Raw genomic sequence first — 15,688 nt, 5'->3', positions numbered from 1 at the left:
TTATTTTGTGTGTGTATATGTGGGGCTCAAGTGTGGCCACAGAGTAGGTATGGAGGACAACTTGCTATAGTCATTTCTCTCCTTCCGTCTGGGGATTGAACTCAGGTTTGGTGGCAGGAACCTTTAGACCCACTCAGCTCTCCCTTGTGGGCCCAATTTCTTCCATTTCTTGATGCACAAACATTCAACCCCAAAACTAAAATGAGTTTTAGAAAGGGTAAGCTTCAAGTGACTTTGCAAAATTGAAAACAGATATCATGGGAGTTAGTTTCTTTAAGCCGACACCGCATACTTTTCACAACTGTACTTTATGTGATGGACTTCAATTCCCTCAATTGTCAAGTACAAGAAGTTGAGTTTCAAATAGACTGAGTGGGGCCAAAAGTCACAGTGAAAACAAGCGAAGGGCAAAAGCTGCAGTTCTCTTGACTTCTAGCCCAATTCTCCACTTGCAGTGTCCCAAAAACAACAGACTCGAGTTGTTTTGCAGGCAACAGCACTGATTTCCTTCTTCTTCTGGAAAGATTAAATGTAAGCATGATAGGAAAACGGGATACAATTAGAAATAGCGATGTGAAGGTTTGAATTTCCAAAAGCCAGTAAGTACAAATGACAATTTTAAGCAGCAGAACTATATCATGTTTTTTTTTTCTTTCTTGAGATTCTGATTATTTAGGAAAAAATTAAAATAAAACCATCTATAACCATAGTAGGTTTTTAAGGTCATTATTACATGAAGGGAACTAAATCAGAGTATTAGGAAGTATCTGTAGAGTTAATATGGCTGCCGTACTTTACCCCTGACTAGTTTATAAATACATGTGATACTACAGGCAAAGGACTTTAAAGGGACAATGGGAGGATACAAGGAAGAAAACATCCAGAGTTAAGAAAGGAGGGGTAATTCATTCAAACTGACCCAGGGTGTGGCTTTGGGCTGAGACATCTCAGCTGGCCCTTCCAGATAAGCAAGAAGGGCAAGATGAAATATTAAGCATTGATAGACGGATGAGGTGAGGTACAGTAGAGAGATTCCTGTACTCTGGTGAAATAAAAAGTGCCCCAAAATAAGACTGCAGCATTTAAAGGCAGAGCACTTTAACTTGAAAGGAAGGACTTGGGGTTTAAATTAGGAACTACAATCCCCAAATAAAATTAAAGTGTCATTATTGATTTAGAAATATACTAAAAGTAAAATAAAATATGGGGAGGGTAAATATCTGATCACTAAACATTAAGCTCAAGTTATAAAAACAAAACAAAACAAAACAAAAAACCAAAAACCAAACAGTTCCTAGCTGATGGAGGTGTTTCAGACCAAACTCTTTAAGAAATAGTATAGTATGTTCAACCATTAAGGGCACTCACATTTTGAAAAGTAGGCTAGGGCTAGGGATGGATCTCAGTAGGCAGAGTGCTTACAAAGCCCCAGGTTTGAGGCTCTTAAAAGTCTTGGGGTGTAGTGGTACATGCCTCTAATCCCAGCATCCAAGGGGGGAAGGCAGGAGGATCAGAAGTTCACAAGTTCAAGGTTGTCTTCTGTCATATGTCCAGTTAGATGTCATCTTGGACTACATGAGTCTCTCTCTCTGTCTCTCTGTCTCTCTCTGCCTCTCTGTCTCTGTCTCTGTCTCTGTGTCTCTCTCTCTCTGTCTGTCCGTCTCTCTGTCTCTGTCTCTCTATGTCTCTCTGCCTGCCTCTCTCTCTGTCTCTGTCTGTCTCTGTGTCTCTGTCTCTCTCTCTCTCTCTCTGTCTCTGTGTCTCTGTCTCTGTCTCTGTCTCTGTCTCTCTCTCTCTCTCTCTCTCTCTCTCTCTCTCTCTCTCTCTCACACACACACACACACACACACAGACACACAAATCCGTTCAAAGACGTTTGCCTTACAACTTAAAAAAAATTCATGAGATACGAAACACAGTCATTATGGGTTTTCTACATTATCAAATGTAGAGATAAATGAATGCATGTTTTTAAAGTAAAATCTCTTTCGAAAATAGTGATGATGACCTAGGCTTGGTAGAAACAAAAGAATGCAATGTGTCAAAGAATGCAATGATTTTAAGATGTAACAAACACAGGGTAGGGGAGTCAGTGCCTTTCAAACCTGCTAGGTTGCATCCCGAACTGTGGACACAGAGCTGTCAATTAGACGTAGTAGCAGGGGACAACAGCACATAACTTGCATTTGCAGAGATGGATGATTCTGTATATAAGGCAGATCGTTCGTGGGGGAGGAGCTTGTGTGGTTCAAGCCTGAGTGTGAATGCCAGTTACGTGGTCTTGACCACATTTAACTTCTTCATAATTTCATTTTTATTTTTCTACACATTAGGGTAGTGTTTTCCTTGTAAGAAAGCGTAGCAAAGTGCTTGAGCAGTTTTCAAAAGCTGATCGATAGTACACCAATGAAAAGCTCTCATTCATTAAGAACCTATTAAACACCTTCTTGCTCTGCTGAGACCAGTGTCTTGTTCCGTGAAGGGCTTTGGAGGAAGAAAGCAATGTGAATTAGGAAGATGGGAAAGGGGGAAATAGGAATTACAGTTGGGGAGGGAGGGAAGAGAATACAAAGCAAGCAAACATCCTGACTTATGCTGGAGTCTTGGAAAGCCCTCCACAGCCACCACCCAGAAACCTCTAGAATGAGAGGTGACATCAGTTACCATGACTAGTCCTCCCTCTAACCTCCTCTCTTCTCTTACATTAAGGCTAGGGCGATCTGCTTTAAGATTATGTGGAGAGTGGGGACTGACTCTGACATGAACTCTGGTGCTCCATATTTGACCACTTCCCCTTGGTAGGGAGGCCTAGTGGCACTCAAAGAAAGGATAAGCAGGCTACCGAGAAGAGACTTGATACCCTATGATCATACAGTAGGGGAGGAGGTCCCCCTTGGTCATAAACCTAGGGGAGGCGAATAGGGTGAAAGAGGGAGGGAGGGAGGAATGGAAGGATCCAAGGATCCAAGGGATGGGACGGCAATTGAGTTGTAATCTGAATAAATTAATAAAATTTTAAAAAAGAGACCAAGCCAAAAACATGAGAGAGAGAGAGAGAGAGAGAGAGAGAGAGAGAGAGAGAGAGAGAGAGAGAAGACTAAAATCTATTTATCAATAATAGAAGAAAAAAAGATCCTTACACAAAACGCAGTGAGAGCATGTGTTCAGGGCTTCTCTGCTCTCCACTGTCTTCAGTCTTAAGAAAAAGGCACCCCCATATTCCCACCGCCGCTGTGCAAAAACAAAACAAATAAAACAAAAAACAAAATCCCCAAGATTTTTGGGTTTTGTTTGCAACCAATTCTATGACTCTTCTTTGGAGGCGGTCATAGTTGGTAGATCCCTTTCTCTTTATTTCCCATATCCTGAGCCTTTGGCCAGTCTTTGCCAGGGGAAGATGCAGAGCTAATCTATTGCTGCCCAGCTCCCACACTAAGCGCCTCAGAGACGACTGCGCCGCTCAGAGCTGCCAACTTTGGATTCTGGGATTCCCAGGACATCAGGTCAAGCCACAGAGAGGTCCACCAGGGGTGCATTCCACGCATAGCTTCTGCTCTCTCTGGGCTCTGTCCTTTCACATCTGGGTTAACCGGGTCGTGCAAACTGGCTAACTAGGCGCAGAAAACAGCTGGGCATGTTGCTGAGCCCTGGCCGAGCGTGACAAGTTCTTAGAAACTGCTTCTGGGTATCCCAGAGCCAACAAGCGCGTCACGTCTGAGTGTGAGTCAGGAATGAGCAAGTCCAGGCTGAGTTTGGACTTCGTGGGGGCGCCAAGTCTGCACTTTTGAGGGAACTTTTCACTTTTACATAAGTCTTGAAGCTGGCTTTAACACCATGGAAGGCGGTGCAAAATAACAAACTCAGTATATATATATATATATATATATTGCACTCACAGACTCCGAAATTCGTCTTGGCATTCACATCGGACTCGCCTTTCCTTTCACTGCGCCTGCGTGCGGGGGGGGGGGGAATCCAGGCCCCGCCTCTCTGGTAGGAGCGTGACGGTGCGCCCGGAAGCGGGCTGCGCATGCGCGATCGCCGCGTCAGCCACTTGGCGCGGGGCGGGCGACTGGAAGTACCAGGTCGCTTTTTGCTCATCGTGGGGGGTGTCCTGCCGCGCCGCGTGGGCCAGCACGCCGAGACTGAGAAAGGCGTGGGGGAAAGCGCTGCCCAGGGCTGCAGGAGTCAAAGGTAGTGTTTCCTTCCTGCCCCATTCCCGGCTTATACCCACCCCGCCTCTTCGCTGCCCCTCCCCTCTCCCCGGTCCTGGGGGACACCCCCCGCCCCCCTCCCCAAAGCCTCCTGGTCTGAAGTGAGCCCCTGCCAAGGTTATGAAGCTCGTAAGGAAGGATATCGAGAAGGACAATGCGGGCCAGGTCACCCTCGTCCCCGAGGAACCCGAGGACATGTGGCACACCTACAATCTAGTGCAGGTGGGCGACAGCCTGCGCGCCTCCACCATCCGCAAGGTCCAGACCGAGTCCTCCACGGGCAGCGTAGGCAGCAACCGTGTGCGCACCACCCTCACTCTCTGCGTGGAGGCCATCGACTTTGACTCTCAGGCCTGCCAGCTGCGGGTGAAGGGGACCAACATCCAAGAGAATGAGTATGTCAAGATGGGAGCTTACCACACCATCGAACTGGAGCCCAACCGCCAGTTCACCCTGGCCAAGAAACAGTGGGACAGTGTGGTTCTGGAACGCATCGAGCAGGCTTGTGACCCAGCCTGGAGCGCTGATGTGGCAGCCGTGGTCATGCAGGAGGGCCTGGCTCACGTCTGCTTAGTCACGCCCAGCATGACCCTCACCCGGGCCAAGGTGGAGGTGAACATCCCCAGGAAGCGGAAAGGCAACTGCGCGCAGCACGACCGGGCCCTGGAGAGGTTCTACGAACAGGTGGTCCAGGCCATCCACCGCCACATCAACTTTGACGTGGTCAAGTGCGTGCTGGTAGCCAGCCCAGGGTTTGTTCGAGAGCAGTTCTGCGACTACATGTTTCAGCAGGCGGTGAAGACGGACAACAAAGTGCTCCTGGAAAACCGCTCCAAATTCCTTCAGGTAAAGCTCCGGACCCAGAGGGAGTTAAGAGTGGGCAGAGGGATAGGTGTTCCTAAGGTTTTAGACCGGAGACGAACAGAAGGCTTAGCTGGGAATGTCAGTAGCGACAGAAAAAAGAACCATGCACTTTGCCTGAGGTAGCCTTTGCTTTCGTCTTATGTCATTATGGGCTGATGAATGGATGCTCTCAGAGATTTGTCTTTTATAATTGCGATTCTAGGTACACGCCTCCTCTGGACACAAGTACTCCCTGAAGGAGGCCCTTTGTGACCCTACTGTGGCTAGCCGCCTGTCAGACACAAAAGCTGCCGGGGAAGTAAAAGCCTTGGATGACTTCTATAAAATGTTACAGCACGAACCAGACCGAGCCTTCTATGGCCTCAAGCAGGTGGAGAGGGCCAACGAAGCCTTAGCCATCGACACCTTGCTCATCAGCGATGAGCTCTTCCGCCATCAAGATGTGGCCACCCGGAGCCGGTACGTCAGGCTGGTGGACAGCGTGAAGGATAACGCCGGCACGGTTCGGATATTCTCCAGTCTCCACGTGTCCGGGGAACAGCTTGGCCAGTTGACGGGAGTAGCTGCCATTCTCCGCTTCCCTGTGCCAGAACTTTCTGACCAAGAGGATGATTCAAGTTCTGAAGAGGATTAAGACTTGACATTTTAACAGTTGCTCCTCCTCCTCTGTTACTTGCATCCTTGACAGGTGCAAGGCTGTCACTTGTTGATCGTGTGGGGGTTTTTGTGTGTTGGGTCACAGAAGGTGGTTTTTTGGTTTGGTTTGGTTTGGTTTTTTTGTTTTCTGTTTTTTGGTTTGGTTGGAAGGACATGTATTCAAATTAAATAAACCCAAAGAAAAGAACATCCAAGCATTATGTTTTCTAACTAGGGCTATTGTTTTCTAAATACCTGGAAACAATTTGTGTGTCTAAGACAGTCTGTTTGGGTGTTGATCATGAAACCTCATGTACTGCTTTAATTGGTTTTCCTTGTGTAAAATGTTACTAACCTTTGCTTCTCATGAAGTTTTATTTTCATTTATTTACATGGTGGTTTTTCGTTTCATTTAATGGTCCATTTTCTCACCTCTTTCTAGTTTTTGTTTTTCCTTTTCAAGATTTGACTACGTTCACTACTTGAAGTGGTAGCCAAACAGTCAAAAAAGCTAGTCTGAACTGTTAATTCCTTTTAGAGATCAGTTCTAAACTACTCTTGTTTTTCTTTTGTTGTTCTAATCATATTTTCTGTAGAGAAACAGTTATTTTCAGACAGTAGAGGTTTGATCTAGGGATTCTCAGCATAGGCTCAGGTGAGATAAAGGCATAATGGTTTGCCCACTGTGTGGCTGCCCAATGGCAAGTCTGGACATTTCTTTACACTGAAGTGCTACCCTGTTCTTTGGTATGTCGTGTTTTGTCTACTGTGACTTGTCAGTGTTACTCGTCCCCAGGGTGCCTGCAGTGCTAGCCTGTGTGCTCACGTTCTTACTGGACTAAGTTATATGTGAAGAAAGCATATTCAGGGAGTTGAGTAACTCAGATGACTCCATGAAAGTTGTAGATAAGGAGTTTCTACAAACTACCACTTAGAGTACGTTTACTACTTAATTTGGATGTGCATCTCTTAGGGAGAGATAGGGAACTTTGGAGACATGGAATTGCAACTGATCTACACATGTCAGTGTAGCACATGGTTGGGGATTCTGTCTGAAGTGGGGCCCAGGGATGCCTACAATTTTTGTTAGTCTGCTGGCTTCCCTGTGCTGTTAACACATTTGGAGTTATTTTTGATAGACTTCCTGTTTAGATTTTTTTTTCCTGTGATGGTCGGAACTGATACCTTCGTGACCTGTCATTATCTTCCTCGGAAAAGTAACTCGGGTTGTCCTTTCATGTTAACATTTAGCTTTAAAGTCATATTAGAAGTATTGTGTTAAATAATGTAACAGGAATACAGAGAGGAAGCCATTACAGCTCTTAAATTCGAGACCTGGTTGGTGATGAGTCTTAATCTCAGGATATACATCACTGCCGTAATATCTATAAGTGCCGAAGTGATGTCTAAAACACCAGAGAGAACATTTTAGAGCAAGGGTTCATAGTCGAACCCTCGTAGTTTCTCATTGGGAACTCTTAGTGACTAAGCCACAGCCCAGACGAGTTAAACAGCCTCTCTCCCCTGGAAGTGCTAGTAGCTTCTTTGTTCCAGTTACTGGGGTAAACTGGTAGCTTGAGCCTTTAACCTCAGCACCAGGGTAGCAGGGGCAGGTGGATCCCCAGGAGTTCAAGGAGGGCAGGGGCAGTCCTAAGTTACTGAGGCAGGTTGCAGTTGACATCAGGGCTGAGGATTTGGCTCAGAACCTTCTCTCCGTTGATGGGCTGAGTGAGCTGATGGGAACCATAGCTCACTCAGCCCATAGTGCAGCGTTGGCGGGACCTTGAATGCAGTGCTCGCCTCGGAGCCAGAATCTTGCTTATTCCAGCGTCTTCAGGTGATGGCCGTGTGGAGTAAAAATCTGACTCAGATGTGGGCGGTAGCCTTTCTAAGCAGAGTTAGGCTAGGTGTCAACTGGCTCTATTGCTGTGGCTATATCACAGGGGCAAATACAAAAGTAACGGAGGCAAATTCAATTTAAAACTCTCTAGTAGTTACTGTTGGTTTTTCCTGAAAATCAGAGTGACCCTTCAGTCTTATGAAATCGGTAGGTTCAGCTGCTGGACATTAGGAAGCATCTTAACCTTAGATGAGAAAATAATTGAGACGTGGGGTGGCCGGGGTGGGGGTGGGGGTGGGGGGTGCAGCTGCACAGAGCACAGACATGTTACAGGAAGTAGTCTGTGGATTTACCATGATGGGAAAACAAGCAGATGGTTGGCCGTGGACTAGTTTATAAATAGCCCCTGCTCAGCCACATCTGGGGTGGACAGGAAGAGACGAGTGTAGACAGGAAGAACGCTCGAAAGGGTGTAGATGGTGGAAGAAACTGGGAGGAATCAAAGCAGCAGTGGTGCAGTTAGTACACCCCGCAGTCGGTGGAACGGGAGGATGCCACTGGGAATGTAAGCGGCTCGAAAGGGCTTGGCCTGCAGATTGTCCAGCGTTACGGAAGCGAAGGCTAATGGCAGATTTCAGGCTTTCTGAGTTTGGATGAAACAACCGTTTAAGTGGGAAGCCAGAAATGGTTTACACCGGTTTGAAGAGTCGGCAACACCTGCAGTGCTCTCCTCCCGGTCTGCTGAGCTTGGGGCCTCTCTGTGAGGTCTTCCCACGTCAACCATGGAAAGCTGTAACTTAAAAAAAAAAATGTACTGGGGTGTTCTGGTTTAATTCACTGTAAATTGTTTTCATTATTCTGTAGTACAAGCAAGCATTAGCAAGCTGTAAGCCTCTCAACTTGTGAGCCGTTGACGAGTGTTGTCTTTCACGGGGCTGGCATAGCAGAGATCCTGCATATCAGATATTACTTACATTATGATTCATAGCAGCAATATTGCAGTTATGAAGTAGCAATGGAAATAATGTGGTTGGAGTCACCACAGCGTGAGGGACTGTGTTAAAGGGTCGCAGCATTAGGAAGGTCGGGAGCCACTGCTATAAGCTATAACGCAGGCGAAAAGATTATTTGCTGCCTAACATGACAGGCACCTCTATTTCTCTCACAGTCTTCACTTCTTTTGCCCCTGTCTTAGACCTGTGTTTTGCCCAAGCTTTATTGTTACCATAAGAATAGAAAACGCCTGTTTCAACATTTTATTTGAATAGGCCTACAGTTTTTTGTTTTATTTATTTATTTATTTGACATATTTGTCACTAACTGTGATCTCTGGCAATGAAAACCACCTCAAGTGAAGAGCTGAAAAATGATTAGAACACCTCACTGCTATGGGCTGGTACATTCCTGTCTGTAAGCTAGTCCTCAGGAGGCGGAGGCAACAGGATGATGAGCTCCTGGCCAGCCTCGGCTGCATAGCAAGAGCTTGTCTCAGAAACAGGCTGTACTTCTGATTAGGTTAAAAAAAAAAAGCCGGGCGGTGGTGGCGCACGCCTTTAATCTCAGCACTTGGGAGGCGGAAGCAGGCGGATAGCTGTGAGTTCAAGGCCAGCCTGGTCTACAAAGTGAGTCTAGGACAACCAAGGCTACACAGACCCTGTCTTGGAAAAAAAAATCCTCACTGAAATAGATTTAGCGCTTTAATTCTTGTTCTGTGATTTGGTCTATAAACTCTAAAACAGACTTCCAAAGTGCTTCTAAAATGTTTTCTATGCATATAGAAATTACAATGTAAGTCAAACATTTACTAATCATTTTAATTTTAAACAATTTTTGTTGTACATATGATGTAATGTTGAGGCAGGGGCAACATCTAGCAGCTGAAAAGTACAACAGGAACATGAGCCGGTGGCCCTGTGCCTGGCTGTACACAAATTGGCATCACTCCCCCCACCCCCATGCCAAGAATGGAGCAACTCTTTAAATGCTAGGTCCACTGATGAGGGCTTTAAAATGCACTAGCTCTTCCAAGAACTGTTTTGTCTTGTTTTGGTTTAGTTTGTTTTTTGTTGTTTTATTTGTTTTTGTTGTTTTGTTTGCTTGTTTGGTTGGTTGGTTTTGGGAGATAGGGTTTCTCTGTGTAGCCTTGGCTGTCCTGGACTTGCTTTGTAGACCAGGCTGGCCTCGAACTCACAGAGACCTGCCTGCCTCTGCCTCCCAAGTGCTGGGACTAAAGGTGTGCACCACTGTGCCCAGCTTCCAAGAACCTTTAAAAGAAGAGTTTACCATTTTCATATGAGAAAAATTAAAAGAAAATAACTAGATTGACCTAAATCATAGCTAGTGAATGTAATACAGTGCCCTACCCAGCTGCCCCATCAAAGTGTGCACGGATGCCAATTCTATTCCACAGCTGTGTTTTTGGTATTGTTCGTAATCTGTGCCTGGCACAAAGCTAAGTTGATAACTATATGATGTAATGAGCTTAACTTTATTTAGCTATTTTACCTTTCTATATTCCACAGTTTAATTTACTGAAAAACCTATGAATTTCCGCATAAAACATAAATAAGCATTAAAAAGTGTAAAGCAAACGTATATGGAAACAACCCCCGCTAGTCTAATAGTAAATTATGAAATTCCATCCTTGATTTTAGTGTGCTTTTTTCAGTTTTGAAACCTACTATACCTGTATACCTGGGTGTACATGCAGGAGCATGTGTGGGCACCTGTGCCTGTAAGGGCCAGGTGACAATTTATGGTGTGGTTTCTTAGGTACTATCACCTTTTTATCACCTTTTGTTTGTTTGTTTTGTTTTTAATCATTGAAAAGATCTCTTTTGGCCTGGAGGTTGCCAAAGAGGCAAGGCTTGGCTGGGTAAGGAATCCCAGGAATGTATCTGTCTCTACCTTCACAGTGCTCAGATCCAAGGTGCTACCACACTAGGCTTTTTTTTTTTTTCCCCAAGACTGGGTTTCTCTGTGTAGCCTTGGCTGTCCTGGACTCGCTTTGTAGACCAGGCTGGCCTCGAACTCACAGAGATCCACCTGCCTCTGCCTCCCAAGTGCTGGGATTAAAGGCGTGCGCCACCACCACACCAGGCCACACTAGGCTTTTAAAACTTGAAATCTGGGGATTAAACTTGGATCCTCTTGCTGGCAAAGCAATCATTCCAGCTGCTGAGCTATCCCTCCCGCCCCAAACCTATCATAAAACATGATTACTGCAGCATGCATTTCTCTACTAAGCATCTTTGTAGCTGCGTTTGTGACACATGTAAAAGCAAATTAGATACTGGAGAAGAGTAACCGCAGATGGCCAGGCATACAGGGAAGCCACAATAGCTATCAGAAGTGACCACTACAGCCCAGTGAGTCATGAGACCCCATTACAAGAGAAATGCGTAGGATTGGCCTTTATCTGGGGCCTGCAGACACTACTCTGGAATAGCAGTGTTCACAGTGAGGAAAAAAAACCTGACGTACGTTAGCATATTCTGTTCAAGAAGTCAAAGAAATACAATATTTTTCAAAACGATTTGTCTGCAAGTTGATGGTGGTGATGATGATGATGGTGATGATGATGATGATGATGATTGCAGTGCCAGGAGTTAACCCAGGGCCGCCTTGCTAAGCAAGTACTCTATTGCTGATCCACACTCCCCCTGCCCAGTTCCTCCAATCTAAAATCATTAAATGTTATTGGTAAAGAAACCCTTAACTACCTGCATGCTTAGAATGACAGTCTCAGATAGCTGGTGTTTTTTTTTTTCTCCAATTCCGTATAGTCTCAATAAAAAAAACTTAATCACAGTCTTCCTCTCTTTCCCTCTCTCCTGTTCTCTCTCTCTGTCTCTCCCTTCCCCTCCCCTCGTGTGCCCCTCCCCCTTTCCTGGCCTCACATACTTCTATAATAAGTTTTTCCATATCATAAAAAAAAAACTCAAATGTATATTAGAAGCTGGATTGTCATTAAGGAAAACAGTTGTAGTAGAGTTTTAGTCATGAAATGTGTTCCGAGGTGGGAGGTCCTTCTGAGTTCATGTCTCGGTTGCAGAAGTTTTATGTCTGGAATTTTTCATCAGGCCTCCGTGTAAACACTGAGCAGAACTTTCTGCTTGACACCATTGTGAAAGACTGCTCTGTGGATATAAAAAACATTTTAATCTCCTGTTTCAGCTCATTTGATCTGGCCACCATAATTTACAGCTTGTTTTTCCTCTGCAAGTATGTGCAAGAGTGTTTTTAATGGGGTCAAGGAGAGAAAGGTTAAAGTGTGTTTCTGAAGAGTGCGCCCAGCCTCTTAGCATCACAACAGGTTAATTCCGAAGGGACCTATCTAGAGCAGGTATAATCTGAGGACCAGCAGGCTAGTCACCTGATCAGAGTCACAAAGACAGCTTGCAGAGGCTCTACATTGCTGTTCAATTTATCCCATTCCAACGACAAACATATTTTTTTTTGTCACCAGCACATATTGGAAATTTACCAGATGGGGTACGAGAACCAAACACAATTCAGGATTTTAATGCGACTGAAACTCTCCTATTTGCCAATTGGTCTTCATCTTCTGGGAGGATAATTCCTCCTTGAGCATCATCACTGACACTCAACAGCATATTTTCCATTCCGTTTCCACACCCTGCCTGCCTTTTTTCTAAGCCACTTAATGAGTGCCTACCGCGTGTCAGTGCACTGTTAGCCCCCAGGGGTCCAAAATGAAGTGAGATCACGGTCCCTTCCAGAGAAAAATGGAGATACATCAGTCAGGAATATGGGAAGCCAAAGAGAAGGACCCCTAATGCAGCCTGGCTGCCTGAGGTCCTGATGCCAGACCTGAAACCACAAAGTTCCAGCAGCCCACAACCTCCTCACATCGTTCTCTAGAGATGAGGAGGCAAAGGGGGCTTGAGAGCATCCTCCCGGTAAAGCCCCTGGGCGTTGCTATGGTGATTTGTTTTAAGCTGTGGTCCACGTAGCCTTTACTTTCTCTGGACATTAAATTTCTTCAACGTAAATGAACAAACTGAGAAGAGAGATGTGGAAGAAACGAGTACCACATCAATGCCCACCCTTGGAGATGAGGGAGATTGTTAAAATCCAGTGAGGAGCGCAGAGCAGGAGGCCTTATTTCTGAGAGGACGAGGACCTTGGGCAATGCTGGAACTTTCTGTGACATCCATGGCTTTGGTATCGTCTCTATTCCCTTTTGTGACACACAGGAGAGCAGGAGAGCAGTGAGTTTGGCTTGTTTCTCTGCAGCACAGCAAAGCAGGAATGGTGACTGCCCAATCTAAGAGACTCTGTTCTTGACATCGAATCTTGTAAAAAGAAAAGCATATCAAGATATCAAGAATAGAGTGGGTGAGAACAGCCACCTGGGGGGGGGGGCGGCTGGGGGTGTCTCCGGAAATGAACTGAGGGGGAACAGTCAGGAAGCAAGAAAAGACAGACAGCCTCAATAGACTGTAGGATCTCAGGCTGGACGATTGCAAGACCCACTGAGGCTGTTTTTTGGTTTCCTCGTTTATCACTTGGTCCCTGATTGTAAAATTCAGTAAAGCATCTTTAATGACCCAATGCTTGCTTTTACATCACGTATTTCAGTAAATGGTCAATGTGGGGTGAGTGTGGCAGAAGGAAAGGGAACGTGCTCTGTGGTGTGGACACCCCAGAAGGGACGGGCCGTATGAATAGTTGCCTGGCACCCGCTACTCGCTACTCAAAAGTATCCATTCCCTGCCGGTAGTGAAAAGGGGGAGAAAACTGTGAAGAACTGTGAAAGTAACGGGGTGTGCATACAGAAAAATGGCGCTTAGCTTCATTGTCTTGTAGACCTCACTGGCCATGCTTGAAGCAGTAATAGTAATTACTAGTTATTTTTACAAACTGCATAAAAAATAAAATTGTACTGACTTAGGCTTAAAAAACAATCTGTTTTGTACCATATTTCAAAAGCTGCCAAACTTCGGGTTTGGCTGGCTAAAAAAAAAAAAAAAGTAGTCTGTTAGGGGCAAATTCCAGGGTTGGGGAGGTCACTGACTTGGAATGTTTTGCCAAACACTCCCAGATTTCCAAAGTTGTTGGGGGGCATTTGAACTTGAATATTATGGGCAAAGTTGTTTAACCTAGTTGTCAATAGGCATGTTAAAATCTTGAGGTTTACAGCTATTTTTCTTTTTTTAATAGTTTGCCACATTCCAGTGACTTGCCAAGTTGCAGGGCCCTGCCACCTCTCTCTCTCTGTTTGTCTCCCTGTCGTCTCTGCGTGCTCTCCCAAAGAAGCAGGCAACAGGAACCACACGGCCTTGTTTTGATTGCGATGTTTTTTTGTAATTGGCTGGTGATTTCTCAAAGCGGACAGCACCACTTACCTACAGAGTCCTCCAGCTGTGCTGATACCTAAACCTCACCCTCAGACAAAGCAGAATATTTGGAAAAAGGGACCCAGGCATCTACACAGTTTGAAAGCTCTGCAATTGCTTCTTATCTCTGTCCAAGTTGAACCTTGGGAGGTGCCATCCCCCAGCAGCTCAGTTGGCTTTAATGTGTTCTGTGTGGCCACAGTGTGAAGTAGCTCTCTGGCCAGGAAAGGAAGCAGCTGGCCAGAAAAACACCCCTGAAAACCCTCTGGTCTGAATTGGATATTTCTGTGTATTGAAATTGCTATAGTATCTTTACAAGAGCAATACTGATAAAGTTTGTAAATAGTGATGACTTTTTACTGTTTACATGAGTTACAGTGGGGGAGGGGAGGTTGCTGCAAAAAAATAGAGAAACAAGTTTCTGTTCTTCAAAAGCTAGAATTTCTGCTATTTTGAGGATGCAAGCCTTCTGCCACATAGAGCAAGAGTATAACACTCTTTCACGGTATAGCATGGATACCAACATTATAGGGAACGGGAAGATATAAGAACTGCTTGGAATCCTGTGAAAAGATGGTTATTAGAAGCAGCCCAGCTTTTGGATGTCTCTCTACTCGGTGTGATGAGAACACTGGCTACAGGCTCTGTAATGTTGGGCACGGCACGTCGCCGTCACAGTCCTCAAATCCAACGTCATGAGCTTTAACTTATAAAGGGGGAAAAGGAGAAAAAATTTCCTCAGATTCACAAAGAATTTGTAAAAACAATGTTATAAAAAAATACCTGGAATCTTATAAGAGCTCAATTAACTTAGTTTTGTTCCTTCTGCCGTATTTTAAAGCCACATATACAATCTAGATGCCACAGTAGCCGTGGGAATGTGACACAAAACGTGCATTATGCCTTTTGTTTCATAAATTCTTATCCAAGTCCCCATCAGAGCGGTATTCAGAGCTGAGCAGCAGGAGGCCTCTGTGAGAGACACGCTGAGTTATAGATGGGCCCACAACACAGTTCTCAGTCTTCGTGTTTCTAGAGCTCTCTAGCCAGGTACGTAAGGATATCCCACCTCATAACACAAAGGACTGAAGCAAGAACACTCACTTTGGTAACCGGTATAAGCAGATATGGAGGAACATGCCAGAACACCTCAGAGTTGTGATGGTCTTGTTGGGAATAATAGCCCTTCAGATGCCACAGAGAGGATGGAGAGAGTGCCCATCAACCACCTGCTAAGAGGAGCTTGTGGCCCTAGGAACCCCAGAAACAACTAATAGACACCTGTGCTGTTAACACATGGGACAGAGGTGAGCTCTTCAGCAGCCTCGACCCGTTACCAAACTCAGTCCAGTAATACTAAAGTGAATTCTTACATTAGAGGGTGGTTCTCTTCCTGTAAGCGCCCTAACTCTTATAGTACTTGTTTATTATTTGAATATTGCTCTACCACTGCTCAGCATCTTTCCTTGGCTGGTTCAGCATATGTCAGAAACAAACCACAACTCCTTCCCCGTTTCTTAGTCACGTGTAGAAATCTATTCCAGTCATATAAATGTTAAAGGAATAGTTGGAAGAAGAGGAAAGAAGTGAGGAAAACATAGAAGTCTGCTCTTGATATCCTCTGGGTGAGAATTACCACCTCCAGCCACCCGTCACCCTTCCTCTGGCCTTAAAACCAAACCAGAGCCTCAGCGAGCAGTCGCTGATGGTTGCAACAGACGGGCCCTTCCAGAGGCCGCACACCCACTTTCTGTGGTCCAGGAGAGAGGATG

The 15,688-nt window shown here is 45.3% G+C and overlaps 2 protein-coding genes across 2 annotated transcripts in view; both read left to right on the top strand.

Moving 5' to 3' along the window:
* Positions 1 to 15,688, top strand: part of ITGA1 (integrin subunit alpha 1) — a 142,555-nt gene that overhangs the window by 8,308 nt on the left and 118,559 nt on the right. The gene's annotated exons all lie outside the window — the stretch shown is intronic.
* PELO (pelota mRNA surveillance and ribosome rescue factor) lies at positions 3,983 to 6,079 on the top strand. The gene is made up of 2 exons (XM_084801685.1): positions 3,983 to 5,060; positions 5,281 to 6,079. The coding sequence occupies exons 1-2, from the start codon at positions 4,335 to 4,337 to the stop codon at positions 5,710 to 5,712; spliced, it is 1,158 nt and encodes a 385-aa protein (XP_084657811.1). The 5' UTR covers positions 3,983 to 4,334; the 3' UTR covers positions 5,713 to 6,079.

The sequence above is a fragment of the Acomys minous genome, assembly GCF_964271855.1.
Source record: "Acomys minous genome assembly, chromosome: 11".
NCBI lineage: Eukaryota > Metazoa > Chordata > Mammalia > Rodentia > Muridae > Acomys > Acomys minous.
The sequence above is the reverse complement of the archived record's forward strand: the minus strand, read 5'-3'. Positions and strand labels throughout refer to the sequence as shown.

Coding starts and splice junctions, on each gene's coding strand:
- PELO (XM_084801685.1), top strand. CDS start 4,335: ATGAAGCTCGTAAGGAAGGATATCGAGAAGGACAATGCGGGCCAGGTC. Junction 5,061..5,280: donor ACCGCTCCAAATTCCTTCAG/GTAAAGCTCCGG, acceptor TTGCGATTCTAG/GTACACGCCTCCTCTGGACA.